Here is a 12915-nt window from a genome sequence, read left to right as displayed (position 1 = left end):
ATGGAGGGAAGGAAAGAAGCCCAACAAACCAGTGTCTCTGGGTCTTCTAACCAAAAACCATCTAGATTTACTGCTTCATTAAATGTCAGAAGGTATTGGTCAGCTATGTCAATGTTATTACTGTTCCTATTAAAGAATATATAAGATGAAGTCATAATACAATTTTAATTATATAGATTGAGATTATCTAATTCCTTTAATAATTTAATTCTCACTGACTTTACAGTGAAACAATCAGATGTTTTATGATTAAGTTAGCAGGTATTCACATGCTCTAGACATAAAAGAAAATGATATGGCATTTGCTATTAAGTATATTATGATATTTTCTTAATGTCAAATGGATCAAAAACAGTTTTGGAGAAACCTACTGTAACCTCAGAGTGGATGAGGCTTCCTTCCCTTTCTTCTGTACTCCTGTTTAAAGACGAGCACGCTGGTTGAGTAGGTAGGGGATAAACTGAAAGCATCTATAAAATGTTTCATATACAAAGTTGTTCTCATTCCTTACAACCTCTGAGGGATTTCCAGAAACCTCCAGAGCAACAGTGCCACAAGCAAGACCTCTGCTACTCTAAACAAGCCAAATGCCTCACAATGCACACAAACGCTGGTGATACAGAGAAGCCTATTCCTTCCCCAACAGAAAGTTCTATTTCTACTTGGATACTTTGATTCTAGAGCACAGGTCCAATAGAACTCTAAAATAACGGAAATGTTCTGCATCTGCTATCCAGTACAATAGCCACTAACCACTAGGTCCCAGGTGGTTATGGAACACTTAAAATGTGCTAGTATGACTAAGTAACACAATGAATTTTATTTGAATTAGATTTTAATAGCCACATGTGACTTTTGGGTACCATATTGACAGGAAAGTTTGATTTTTAAAAAATGATGTATACATACATATGTACACACACATATTAATAATTATCATGACAATACTCCCTTAAAGAGAAAAGAATTACTATTAGTGAACATGTAATTTGAGGTAGAAATTATTCGCCTCAGTGTAGAGCTTCTTAATGACAGAATACAGACTAGGCCCTCTTTCTTCTGCCTATCCCAGCTTCTTTAAAAGACGAGCAACGGGCGGCGCCTATGGCTCAGTTGAGAAGGCGCCAGCCCCATATACTGAGGGTGGCGGGTTCAAACCCGGCCCCGGCCAAACTGCAACCAAAAAATAGCCGGGCATTGTGGCGGGTGCCTGTAGTCCCAGCTACTCGGGAGGCTGAGGCAAGAGAATCGCTTAAGCCCAGGAGTTGGAGGTTGCTGTGAGCTGTGTGAGGCCACAGCACTCTACCGAGGGCCATAAAGTGAGACTCTGTCTCTACAAAAAAAAAAAGACGAGCAACAACAGCTAGTCATTTTAATGGTGACCTGTCTGTACACTTATTATCTAGTTGAGTATACAACTTTTCTGAGGCACACTGGAGAATAAGAGTTGTCTTTGGTCACTAGCAAAAGCTGATTAGCCAAAAAAAAAAAAAAAAAAAAAGGTCTATGTATATTTTTGTGAGAACCAACAACACAGATAAAGCAAAACAATCCTCAAATAATCTGCATGTGGCCCTCTGCCACAGGCTGAACACTGCTGGTAGTATAAAATTTTAAATAAAGTTTTTTACCTTGACTGAAGTAGCTAATACTCAACAAGGAAAAGATATGTTCACATTTCCAAAAGTAGGGTGGTGCCTGTGGCTCAGTGTGTAGGGCACCAGCCCCATATACCGAGGGTGGTGGGTTCAAACCCCACCATGGTCAAACTGCAACAACAACAAAAATAGCCAAGCATTGTGGCGGGTACCTATAGTCCCAGCTACTCGGGAGGCTGAGGCAATAGAATAGCCTAAGCCCAGGAGTTGGAGGTTGCTGTGAGCTATGACACCACAGCACTCTACCAAGGGTGATAAAGTTAGACTCTGTCTCAAAAAAAAAATTTTCCCAAAAGTAAATGTGAATTGTAACAGTCTTACAATTTTTTCTAGAACTGTTATTCATACAAAAGGATAAATAAGACCATAACTAATAAAACTTTGGTGGGTATTCTTTCTTCCTTGACTAGTGTGATATCCATAGAATAAATTATTTCTTTTGGTTAGAAAAAATTATCTTAAAGCCAGTATTGTATTAAAAAGAACAGAAATGTGAGAAATACTTTCCATTTCACCTAAAAGGAATTTTTTATGGTCGAAAAGATATTCAGGTTTGACTTAAGTTATAACATGGATTCATTAAAGATATGACATAGCACACATATAGATAGAGCTTATAAATCTAATTCAGCTATTTAAGGAAAAAATTCTAGAATATTAAAGTATCTTTACCTCGTAATGAACAAACTGGTCCATTTTCTTGATTCTTAGAGCGCTTACTTCTGAACTGACTTGGAATATCTAGTGAAAGGTCTTAAAAGGAGATAGGAAAACAGTAAGCTATTAAAGGCATGTCATATAATTATACTCAAAAAATTATTTCAAAACTGATGTATTTCTAAAAATTTCTTATTTTTCAAAAGGAACATTAAAATTATTTTAATAAAATATTACATATACACACACCAAATATGTCTTACCTAGAAATGGATCAAACTTCCTAGATTCAGTCCCACATATGAGGCAGTTAACCTCATTTTGGAGAATGCCTCCGAATATAGCTGTGACAACAGTAGATGATCCATTTCTAAAGAAAATCACCACACAAGAACACATCTCAGTAAAAAGCCATCTCTGACATTTAAAATGCTAAAATAAATATTTGTAAACACTTATACGTGACTCCTCTTGGGAGAATACATAAATCATTTCTATTTATTTAAATTACAAAGTAATACAAAAAAAGTTCAAAACTACACAGACACATAATGAAAGATTTAAGCCACTGGCCTTTCCTAATCCTTTTCTAATCCCATTATCAAAACAAACAGATCATGTACGTGACTGGGTGTGGGCAAGATGACCCTCTTCCTTCTGTACCCACCCCCCATATATTCTTTAGTAAGGAGGGGACTGCTTTGCATGTGAATCTTTGCAGGGCCTCTCATGTTACCGGGAAGTCTCAACATTGCTTGACTTTACTCCTTGTGGAGATCAAGAATATACCATTTTAAGAACAATAATGCTGTTCACAATACAGTGACAATAATGCACCTGTCCTAATGCTACTAACTCTGTACCTGTGCTCCATCAAATATAAAACAGGAGTAACAGGAGGAATACCTACATCTCAGAAGCCCAGTGTGAAGATGAAATGAGTTATATATAAGTGCTTTTAGAAGACTGCTATCTACTTCTTGCTTTTATTTCTTCCCCCAACTATGTGTCTTAAGCATGTACCTCATTCTTTCTGACAGCCTCGTGATGTGTCACATTATGGACACACAATGGACACAGAACCAAGAAAGTACACCGGTGACAGTGTTAAGTGGCAAGTGGTTATATAGCGCCTACTATACGCAGGCTCCATCCTAGGTATGTTCTTTCCATTTATTAAATCAATTAAATCTCCACAACAACTCTATAAAGTAGGTACTGTTAACCTCAAGAAAGCTGAGGCCCAGAGGTTAAGTAACTTGGCCCAAGGTCACACAGCTGTTCTAGCCTGAGCATCTGTCCTTAACACTGCTCCTCCTCTTAATGTGACCAATTTTCTTTTTCCAAGACAGAGAGTCTCACTATGTCACCCTCGGTAGAGTGCTGTGGCATCACAGCTCACAGCAACCTCAAACTCCTGGGCTCAAGTGATCCTCTTGCCTCAGCCAGGGCTACAGGTACCCAGTAACCAATATAATATTAATTGATATTGAAGTAGTTTCATTTGTGTGCTATAACAAGTAAAACTACAATGAACATTTGTATGTTAGCCTTTGTGTACTTACACAGTTACCTGAGTTAGTAATTCTCTTTTTTACTAAGAGCAATTTAAGGTAGTTTCTGTTACTTGCATTCAACTGTACTTGCAAGCCACTCCAGATTAAACTTACTACAGTGATGAAGCAGGTAGGTAAAACCTACCCAAGGAAGTCTGATTCTTTCTCTAGGAAAGGCCTTCTGTCCTTTACTGGCAAATAGGTAGTAACTTTATTTTTTTAAAAAAGGACACGTATTGGAAAACATAGGACACAAAAGCTATTTCAGGTTTAGTATCTGTGTTGTTAACAGGGACATACCAAAAAAATCTGATAAATGAAGGGACTGTGACTGATGACTGACTAACCCCTTCATGCTGATGTTCAGATACTAAGTTGCCTTTAATTAAAATGGAAACTGCTTAAGTAGAATATTTCAACTCAATGTAGTGTTCTTCCTTTAGAGTCACTTCCTTTGAGAAATGGACACTAACCAACTCTCGGCTGTCTGACGCGCATGTCATTAAGTGTAGATGGACCGCAACTTAAAACAAGATTTGTAAATAAATTTCAAAATCACTATTCCATTTATTATATTGTAACTGCACACTAAAGAGTGTTTAAATATTGACTACTTGGACAGGCTGTCATGCTGCTAGGAGCCTTTGCATTGGCTCTAAAAACTTTCTACATACTGTTAAAAAAAAGAACACATCTGGTATTTTTTTCTCCCATACCACTACCCTCTTTACCCTCAGTAGGAGTGGGTATGTGTTTATACGAGTAAGCACAAAAATTCCACAGGAGACTTTTTTCTAGTTTTAGCAAGATCTTGAAATGCCTCCTCCAATGCAGTGAAGGAAATAAAAAGAGACCTAAAATTTTTAATATTTGATAAGTTTTTTTTCTTTCCGTTTCTAACTCACTAATGGAACTTATGATTACCGTTCTTTAAAATGTTGTGAAAGTGGGTGATTAATACTGAAAGCTCATTAGGTACAAAAAGAACATCCTGTGAATATTATGCGGTGTGAGTCCAGGGAGTGCCTGGGTATCATATAAAGACATATACCTTCTCACTTCACACAGACTATCTACAATAAAGCCCAGCTCTATATTCAAAAACATTTGTGTATGAATATAACACAATAAAATACAAAACAGAATTTTTCATTTAGTACTATTTTTAATTTTGTGCTAGTAGGAAGAACAATCCTCCCAAGCCATATACAAGTCCTTCCCTTTCTATGTTGAGTTCTAATTGGAATCATAGCTACTGGGAACTGGAGGGACAAACATTTTAGCAAGTATGGCGATTCCCTTTGGTTGCCTTTCTCTAAAACTGCCACACTGGCTATGAGGCTTCTTAGTCATTAAAAAGACCTCGTCTTGCCAAATCAGATTTATGGACTGCCACTCAATACTATAGCAATACCTATATGTCATTTACTCTTTTCTTTTTCTCTTTGAGGAGTTTCTTCTTGTATATCCCTTTCCTACAAAGATCAATACTGGCAAAACTTCAAATTTTGAGAAGACCACAACTGACCGAAACACAGGCTGAAGTAAGTCATCCCTTCCTCAAGCAAAATAAGTGTTCTGATCCCAATGTAGATTTAGGGCTCTCAGTCCATGAGAAAAGCAATCCAAACGGTTTGTTTTTCTTATACTAAGAGGCAAGAGAAAATTCTAAAAACTTGCAAATGTTTCAATTTCATTAAAGAACTGATAAACTTTAGCAAACTTCAAGTCCAAAATGAAGCTTTAGGGAAATTGACAAAATGTTTTAAACTTCCTTTTTTTGTGAATATAACTATTTTGGTATATGAAATCTAAGCACTATTCACTATATTTGGAGGAAACTATGTAAATATTTTTACTTTAAGTTTTAAAATAATGTATACCAAATAACAATCAGAACTACATCACGATGCAAATACAAGATCCCTCTGATGTGGAAGCAAGAAGTACATGCTAGTCCACTTGCTTGCAAGTTTCATCAAGTATCCAGGAAACCTCTCCATCTTCTACTATAAATCTAATACACAGTGAAACCGACAGAAATGTGTGAGGCCTTCCTAAAAAGCAAAAGGAAACTAAATCTTACATGCAACATTTGTTACTTGTAGACAGAGTAGAATTCTCCTGCAGAATTGCTGAGTGGGAAACACCATTGAAACCGTCCTGGAGTTCCAAGTGTAGGTGGTCCAAAAGATAGCGCATGAATTCATGGGCATCCTGCTGCTGATAGCCCCTTTAAGCAAACAGAAACACTCAGTCACAGGGGAGGCGCTGCACATCCAGCCATACAAGCAGGAGGTTGAAGCTTTCAGAAGGCCAGCAGAAGGCCCTTGCTCATGAGCACAGCTAGGCTTCATACCCTAAACCCACTAGCTCCATAGGTGATAAATAAAATTTCTCTTCAGGAAAGAATTCTACTTACAAATAACTCTGAAAACCACAGTATATCTGAGCTGGACTTTTGACAATTTCCTCAACTAACCTCCTCACTACAAAGATTGAGGAAGTTAAGGGATAAAAAAAGGGTGTGTGTAACTTGCCTGAGATCCTACAATAAGAGAGTAACAGAAATAGAACTAAACCTGTGTCTCCTGGTGGACTCTGAACCTTTCCACCACCCCATGAGCTGGACAGAAGATGCTAAAATGATATAATTTTACTTCTTACCCTCACCAGAAAACCATTATAAGAAAGGGGGGGGGTTTAAAACTAACTCCTTTGATTAAAAGATATTAATTTGAGGGGTGGGCCAATCTCACTCTGTGCAGTGGCATCATCACAGCTCACCAAACTGCTGGGCTTAAGTGATCCTCCTGCCTCAGCCTCCCAAAGTGCTAGGATAATAGGTGTGAGCCACTGTCCCTGGCCCTAAAACTTGAATATATATAACAATATCACTTTTAGGTTACTTTTTATTGTTTGGGATTCATTGAGGGTACAAAGAATGTAGGTTACTTCTTACACTATTCAGAATCTTATAATTAATACAGTTCACTGACAAGTAAATGGTAATATAAAGTAGAAAAATGATAGAGTTGGATGGCCTGGAGAGATTTATTTAGATAAAATAAATCAAGACTGTTATACTACGTACTTTCATAAAACCATAGTAGAAAAGACTTCTGTCTACATTTTGTCAGCATGGCTCTCAAAACAATCTTCTGAATCTTGGGTTTTTCTGGTCTCTAAAACTTCCACCACTCTTCCAGGCAATGGTTCCATAAACAAAATTTCTTTCAACCAGAGCTTCCCTCAACTATATATTTTCCCCACTTTCCTGAAATATTTCCTAGAATTATAAATTGCAAAAACAGTCTCCCTAATCAATGGAAATTAAAAGTCAGAAATCACTTTAGCATTTCACTGGAGCTTCTTAAGTATTTAGCAACTAAGTATCAATATATGTTCAAGTATTTCTTCTAAAACTCTTATAAACTCTTACAAATAGAAATGTTAAAGGAACTACCAACTTTGATTATGAATTTTATCTATCCAAGGAGGTACTTTAAACTTACTCAATGTGATACACGTTTTTCTTGACTTAAAGGTAAAATCTGAAATTCTATCACGTAAAAAAATGTTTCATTCTTTCCCTAAAATAACTTAATACATGTATCCAAGTCATCATATTCCTAAAGCAGCATTTTGCATTTTCATTAAAAATATGCCCATCCCTTTTCAAAAAACAGTTTCCTTCTTGGTTCTATTTATCCAGGTTAATTTTTTTAAACTGCTTTATGTAGATTAATGTATGTTTCCAATTACACTATGATTCTCTTTTCTTACATCAAAATACATTATTTTCTAATGTTTCCTATACCATTACAAACACATTTTCTTTAACCTACATGAGATCATGGAACACTCAGTTGTTCTATAAAAGTAGAACAGTTGGGTTTCAACTTGGGAAATGTACAAGAAAATGGTCTCTGCTGCTTCTAAGACTGGGACTTCTAATTCTCACTGGAGAGCCAGTTACAATTCCCTTTTTAAACAATTAAATTTATCATTTCATCAACTTATCTGGAAGCCTTAATAAATATTATTTAGTATGTTAAATTTAATAAATTTCAGTTATCTTTTTTTTTTTTTTGCAGTTTTTGGCCAGGGCTGGGTTTGAACCCACCACCTCCAGCAAATGGGGCCGGCACCCTACTCCTTTGAGCCACAGGCGCCACCCACTTTCAGTTATATTTTTAATTATTTCATAATTATATAATCTGGGCTTTAGAATTTACTCTGTAGTCAACTTAGGTTTCTCCTGTCTTATAACCATGTTAAAGGGTTCAGGTGCAGTGTTTATGTTTTGTATACGTATTTCAGCAAAGTCATCCAACAGGTGTTTGTGAATTAGTGAAGAAATGAATTTATGAAGAACCAACTGGCATCTCTGTGACAGATCAGAATTAAGAGAGAAAAGTAGACAGAAGGGAAAAAAAACACTGGCTCCAAATTTAACACTTACTTCTCTACTTGTTCGTGACCTCAGATAAAGATTACCACCTCTCCTTAATGTCCCAGCAGGAGCAACAGAAAATCTATGTCATAAAAATGTGAGAAATAATTGTTGGAGAGCACCCTGCAACATTAAAAGCCTGAGGATCCTGAAGCCTCCTTTCTGAATGGGGGGGCCAAGAGAGGAATGCCACTGAATGCCCTGGACAGCAAGCCCAGGGTAACATTCTCTTCACAACCTTTCCACAATGAGTACAAACTAAATTTACCCAAATTCCAAAGACTAAGAAATAATCAAAGAAAATGTTGCTTTCCACTGTCAGAGTGTGAAAAGTAGACATTCCAAATAATGAAACAGACATCCCTGAATATAGACACATCTGTATGATGCCACATGTGTATAACTGTGCCATATACCTGAGCATTACTGACTATTCTTTGTATTCTGACAGGACCAGTACATAATCTGTAAAATGCCAAAGACCAACAAGGAAAAGGATATGCCTCTATAGCAGTGTTTTTCAACCTTTTTTATCTCACAGCACATTTGAACCTACAGTTAAACTTCCACAACACACTTAAATTGTTAATTTAAAAAAGGAGTAAAAAAAAATAGAATATACTTACTGTGCTTTGAACTTCTTTCAAAAATAAGTTAATTAATTATCTTTAAAATTTTTCTAGGCACACCTAAGATCCTCTCACAGCACACCAGTGTACTGTGGCACACCAGCTATAAATCACTGCTCTAGGCCGGACGCGATGGCTCACGCCTATAATCCCAGCCCCTCTGGGAGGCCTAGGCGGGTGGACTAGCCTGAGCTCATGGGTTTGAGACTAGCCTGAGCCAGAGTGACACCCCGTCTCTAAAAATAGCCGAATGTTGGCAGAGCCCATAGCTCAGTGGGTAGGGCACTGGCCACATACACCAAGGCTGGTGAGTTAGAACCCAGCCTAGGCCTGCTACAAACAACAATAAATAGCCAGGCATTGTGGCAGGTGCCTGTAAGTCCCAGCTACTTGGGAGGCTGAGGTAAGAAAATCCCTTAAGCCCAAGAGTTTGAGGTTGCTGTGAGCTGTGAAGCCACGGCACTCTACTGAGGGCAACATAGTGAAACTGTCTTAAAAAAAGAAAGGAAAGGGCGGCGCCTGTGGCTCAGCGGGTAGGGCGCCGGTCCCATATGCCGGAGGTGGCGGGTTCAAACCCAGCCCCGGCCAAATTAAAAAAAAAAAAAAGAAAGGAAAAAAAAAAAATGGCCAGGTGTTGTGGTGGGCGCCTGTCCTTCCAGCTACTCAACTGAGGGAGGCTGAGGCAAGAGAATTGCTTAAGCCTAAGAGTTTGAGGTTGTTGTGAACTATGACGCCATGGCACTCTACCCAGGACGACAGAGTGAGACTGTCTCAAAAAAAAAAAAAAAAAAGGAAGGAAGAAAAAACAACAAAAAAAAAATTACTGCTCTATGGAATGAAATTTCATCATTTAGAAGAAAAGTCCTCTAAAATGCCTAAGATACATTAGAATTTTATGTTCTATTCACATTTAAAATAACTAACATTTATAAAAGAATTCTAAGAATTCCAAGTTTTTGTTTTGGCCCAAATATTTGTAAAACCAAAATAAGTTAAATTTAGCTTTTCCTATCCAGTATTTGGCACCAATAATGATCAAGTGTCCTCAAGACAAAAACACCAAAAAATGAAAGTGACAAAAATGAGTTTGTATTTACAAACTCTCACATACAAATGTAACAGCAAAATTCCTTGCTAGAAGAATATGGTTTAAATATAAAATTATCAACAGTGTGGTATTTTTTTTGAGACAGAGTCTCACTGTGTCACCCTCGGTACAGTTCCATAGCATCACAGCTCACAGCAACCTCAAACTCTTGGGCATAAACAATTCTCTTGCCTCAGCCTCCCTTCTATCTGGGACTACACGTGCCTGCCACAATGCCTGGCTATTTTTTTTGTTGTTAATTGTCATTGCTGTTTGGCAAGCCCAGGCCAGGTTCAAACCCGCCAGCGCCGGTGTATGTGGCTGGTGCCCTAACCACTGAGCTATAGGCGCCGAGCCAACAGTATAGTATTTTTAAGTCTTTATTTATAAATAATCCCAAATATTATTAAAATGTTAAATTCAGAGATCTACTTATAGATTTAATATAATGCATATATATATTATCTATAAAACTGAGAATACCAAGCAAATATAAGAATGTTTCAGTAATTTAACATTTTTAAAAAACATTAATTATAATAAAAACTGATTTTAAAAAAGTAAAAGTTCTGTTTTGGGAAGGCCAAGCAAATAATTCAGGCTATACATGAAACATCTGATTTGAATTATCAAGAGACTTTCCTGAAGAGTGTTAGAATTAAGTTGGAATCTAAAGAGAGAGACAAGGACCACAAAAGCAAATACTGTGGGCAGAAACACATGCCATACAAAGAAACTGAGACAAGACAAAAATCATGTTAAGAAAAGCAGATATTAACAAAGGCTGGCAGAAAAGACTACCAAAATTATAAAAGCACATACCCTTTAACCTAGTAATTCCTCTTTTAGATATTTGCATATGTATGTAAGAGACTTCAATGCAATGCTGTTTGGAACAGCAGAAGATGGAAACAATGAAGGAAACTGCTAATAAAGTGGAAAATAACCAAAAGGAAATCCAAAAACAGAATCAAATAAGAGATGAACGATATGAAAAATATAAAAAGGATACAGCAGAGCTGAAGGAACTGAAACAGTCAATTAGGGAACTTAAAGATGCAATGGAAAGTATCAGCAACAGGTTAGACCATGCAGAAGAAAGAATTTCAGAGGTAGAAGACAAAGTTCTTGAGATAACTCAGACAGTAAAAGAGGCAGAAAAGAAGAGAGAGAAAGCAGAACGTTCACTGTCAGAATTATGGGACTTTATGAAGTTCCAACATACGAGTTATAGGAATTCCAGAAGGGGAAGAAGAATGCCCCAGAGGAATGGAAGCCATACTAGAGAATATTATAAAAGAAAATTTCCCAAACATCACCAAAGATTCTGACACACTGCTTTCAGAGGGATATCGGACCCCAGGTCGCCTCAACTCTAACCGAGCTTCTCCAAGACACAATGTGATGAACCTGTCCAAAGTCAAGACAAAAGAAAAGATTCTGCAAGCTGCCAGGAGTAAGCGCCAGTTGACCTACAGGGACAAATCCATCAGAGTGACCGCAGACTTCTCTAATGAAACTTTCCAAGCAAGAAGACAATGGTCATCTGTCTTTAATCTACTTAAACAGAACAATTTCCAGCTCAGAATTCTGTACCCTGCTAAGCTAAGCTTCAAAATTGACGGAGAAATCAAATCATTTACGGATACACAAACATTGAGGAAATTCGCCTCAACAAGATCAGCTCTACAGGAAATACTTCAACCTGTTCTGCACACTGACCACCACAATGGATCAGCAGCAAAGTAAGAACTCAGAAATTAAAGGACAGAACCTAACCTCCACACTGATGCAAAAGATAAAACTAAGCAATGGACTCTCAAAAAATAAGACGAATAGAATACTACCACACTTATCAATTATCTCAATAAATGTTAATGGCTTGAATTCCCCACTGAAGAGACATAGATTGGCTGACTGGATTAAAAAACACAAGCCATCCATTTGCTGTCTGCAAGAAACACACCTGGCTTCAAAAGACAAATTAAAGCTCCGAGTCAAGGGTTGGAAGACAATTTTTCAGGCAAATGGAATTCAGAAGAAAAGAAGAGTTGCAGTCTTATTTTCAGATACATGTGGATTTAAAGCAACTAAAGTCAAAAAAGACAAAGATGGTCACTTTATATTGGTCAAGGGAAAAATACAACAAGAAGACATTTCAATTCTAAATATTTATGCACCCAATTTAAATGCTCCCAGATTCTTGAAACAGACCTTACTCAGTCTGAGCAATATGATATCTGATAAGACCATAATAACAGGGGACTTTAACACTCCTCTTATAGAGCTGGACAGATCCTCTAAACAGAAATTAAACAAAGATATAAGAGATTTAAATGAGACCCTAGAACAACTGTGCTTGATAAGACACATATAGAACACTCCACCCCAAAGATAAAGAATATACAGTCTTCTCATCACCCCATAGAACATTCTCCAAAATTGATCATATCCTGGGACACAAAACAAATATCAACAGAATCAAAAGAATTGAAATTTTACCTTGTATCTTCTCAGACCATAAGGCACTAAAGGTGGAACTCAACTCTAACAAAAATGCTCGACCCCACCCAAAGGCATGGAAATTAAACAATCCTCTGTTGAATAACAGATGGGTGCAGGAAGAAATAAAACAGGAAATCATTAACTTCTTTGAGCATAACAACGATGAAGACACAAGCTACCAAAACCTGTGGGATACTGCAAAAGCAGTTTTGAGAGGAAAATTCATCACTTTAGATGCCTACATTCGAAAAACAGAAAGAGAGCACATCAACAATCTCACAAGAGATCTTATGGAATTGGAAAAAGAACAATCTAAGCCTAAACTCAGTAGAAGAAAAGAAATATCCAAAATCAAATCAGAGATCAA

General features: G+C 37.1%; 1 protein-coding gene and 1 long non-coding RNA gene across 4 annotated transcripts in view; one reads left to right on the top strand and one right to left on the bottom strand.

Moving 5' to 3' along the window:
• The window catches only part of USP3 (ubiquitin specific peptidase 3), a 105197-nt gene that overhangs the window by 15820 nt on the left and 76462 nt on the right, over nucleotides 1–12915 (bottom strand). For 2 of the 3 annotated variants that reach the window (XM_053596073.1, XM_053596075.1), the window contains exons 9-11: nucleotides 5958–6104; nucleotides 2579–2685; nucleotides 2331–2411 (exon numbers count right to left, since the gene is read on the bottom strand). In XM_053596073.1, the coding sequence (XP_053452048.1) occupies nucleotides 2331–2411; nucleotides 2579–2685; nucleotides 5958–6104 (335 nt within the window). The remainder of the gene's footprint in view (nucleotides 1–2330; nucleotides 2412–2578; nucleotides 2686–5957; nucleotides 6105–12915) is intronic. The other variant, XM_053596074.1, reaches the window with a different exon arrangement.
• Nucleotides 1–12915, top strand: part of LOC128589167 (uncharacterized) — a 37340-nt gene that overhangs the window by 13332 nt on the left and 11093 nt on the right. Inside the window, exons 2-3 of the long non-coding RNA XR_008380859.1 lie at nucleotides 3356–3473; nucleotides 5322–5415. This is a non-coding gene — a long non-coding RNA (uncharacterized LOC128589167). The remainder of the gene's footprint in view (nucleotides 1–3355; nucleotides 3474–5321; nucleotides 5416–12915) is intronic.

This window comes from Nycticebus coucang, chromosome 6 (genome assembly GCF_027406575.1).
Source record: "Nycticebus coucang isolate mNycCou1 chromosome 6, mNycCou1.pri, whole genome shotgun sequence".
Lineage (NCBI taxonomy): Eukaryota > Metazoa > Chordata > Mammalia > Primates > Lorisidae > Nycticebus > Nycticebus coucang.
Note: the sequence above shows the minus strand (reverse complement) of the source record. Positions and strands in the feature narration are given on the sequence as shown.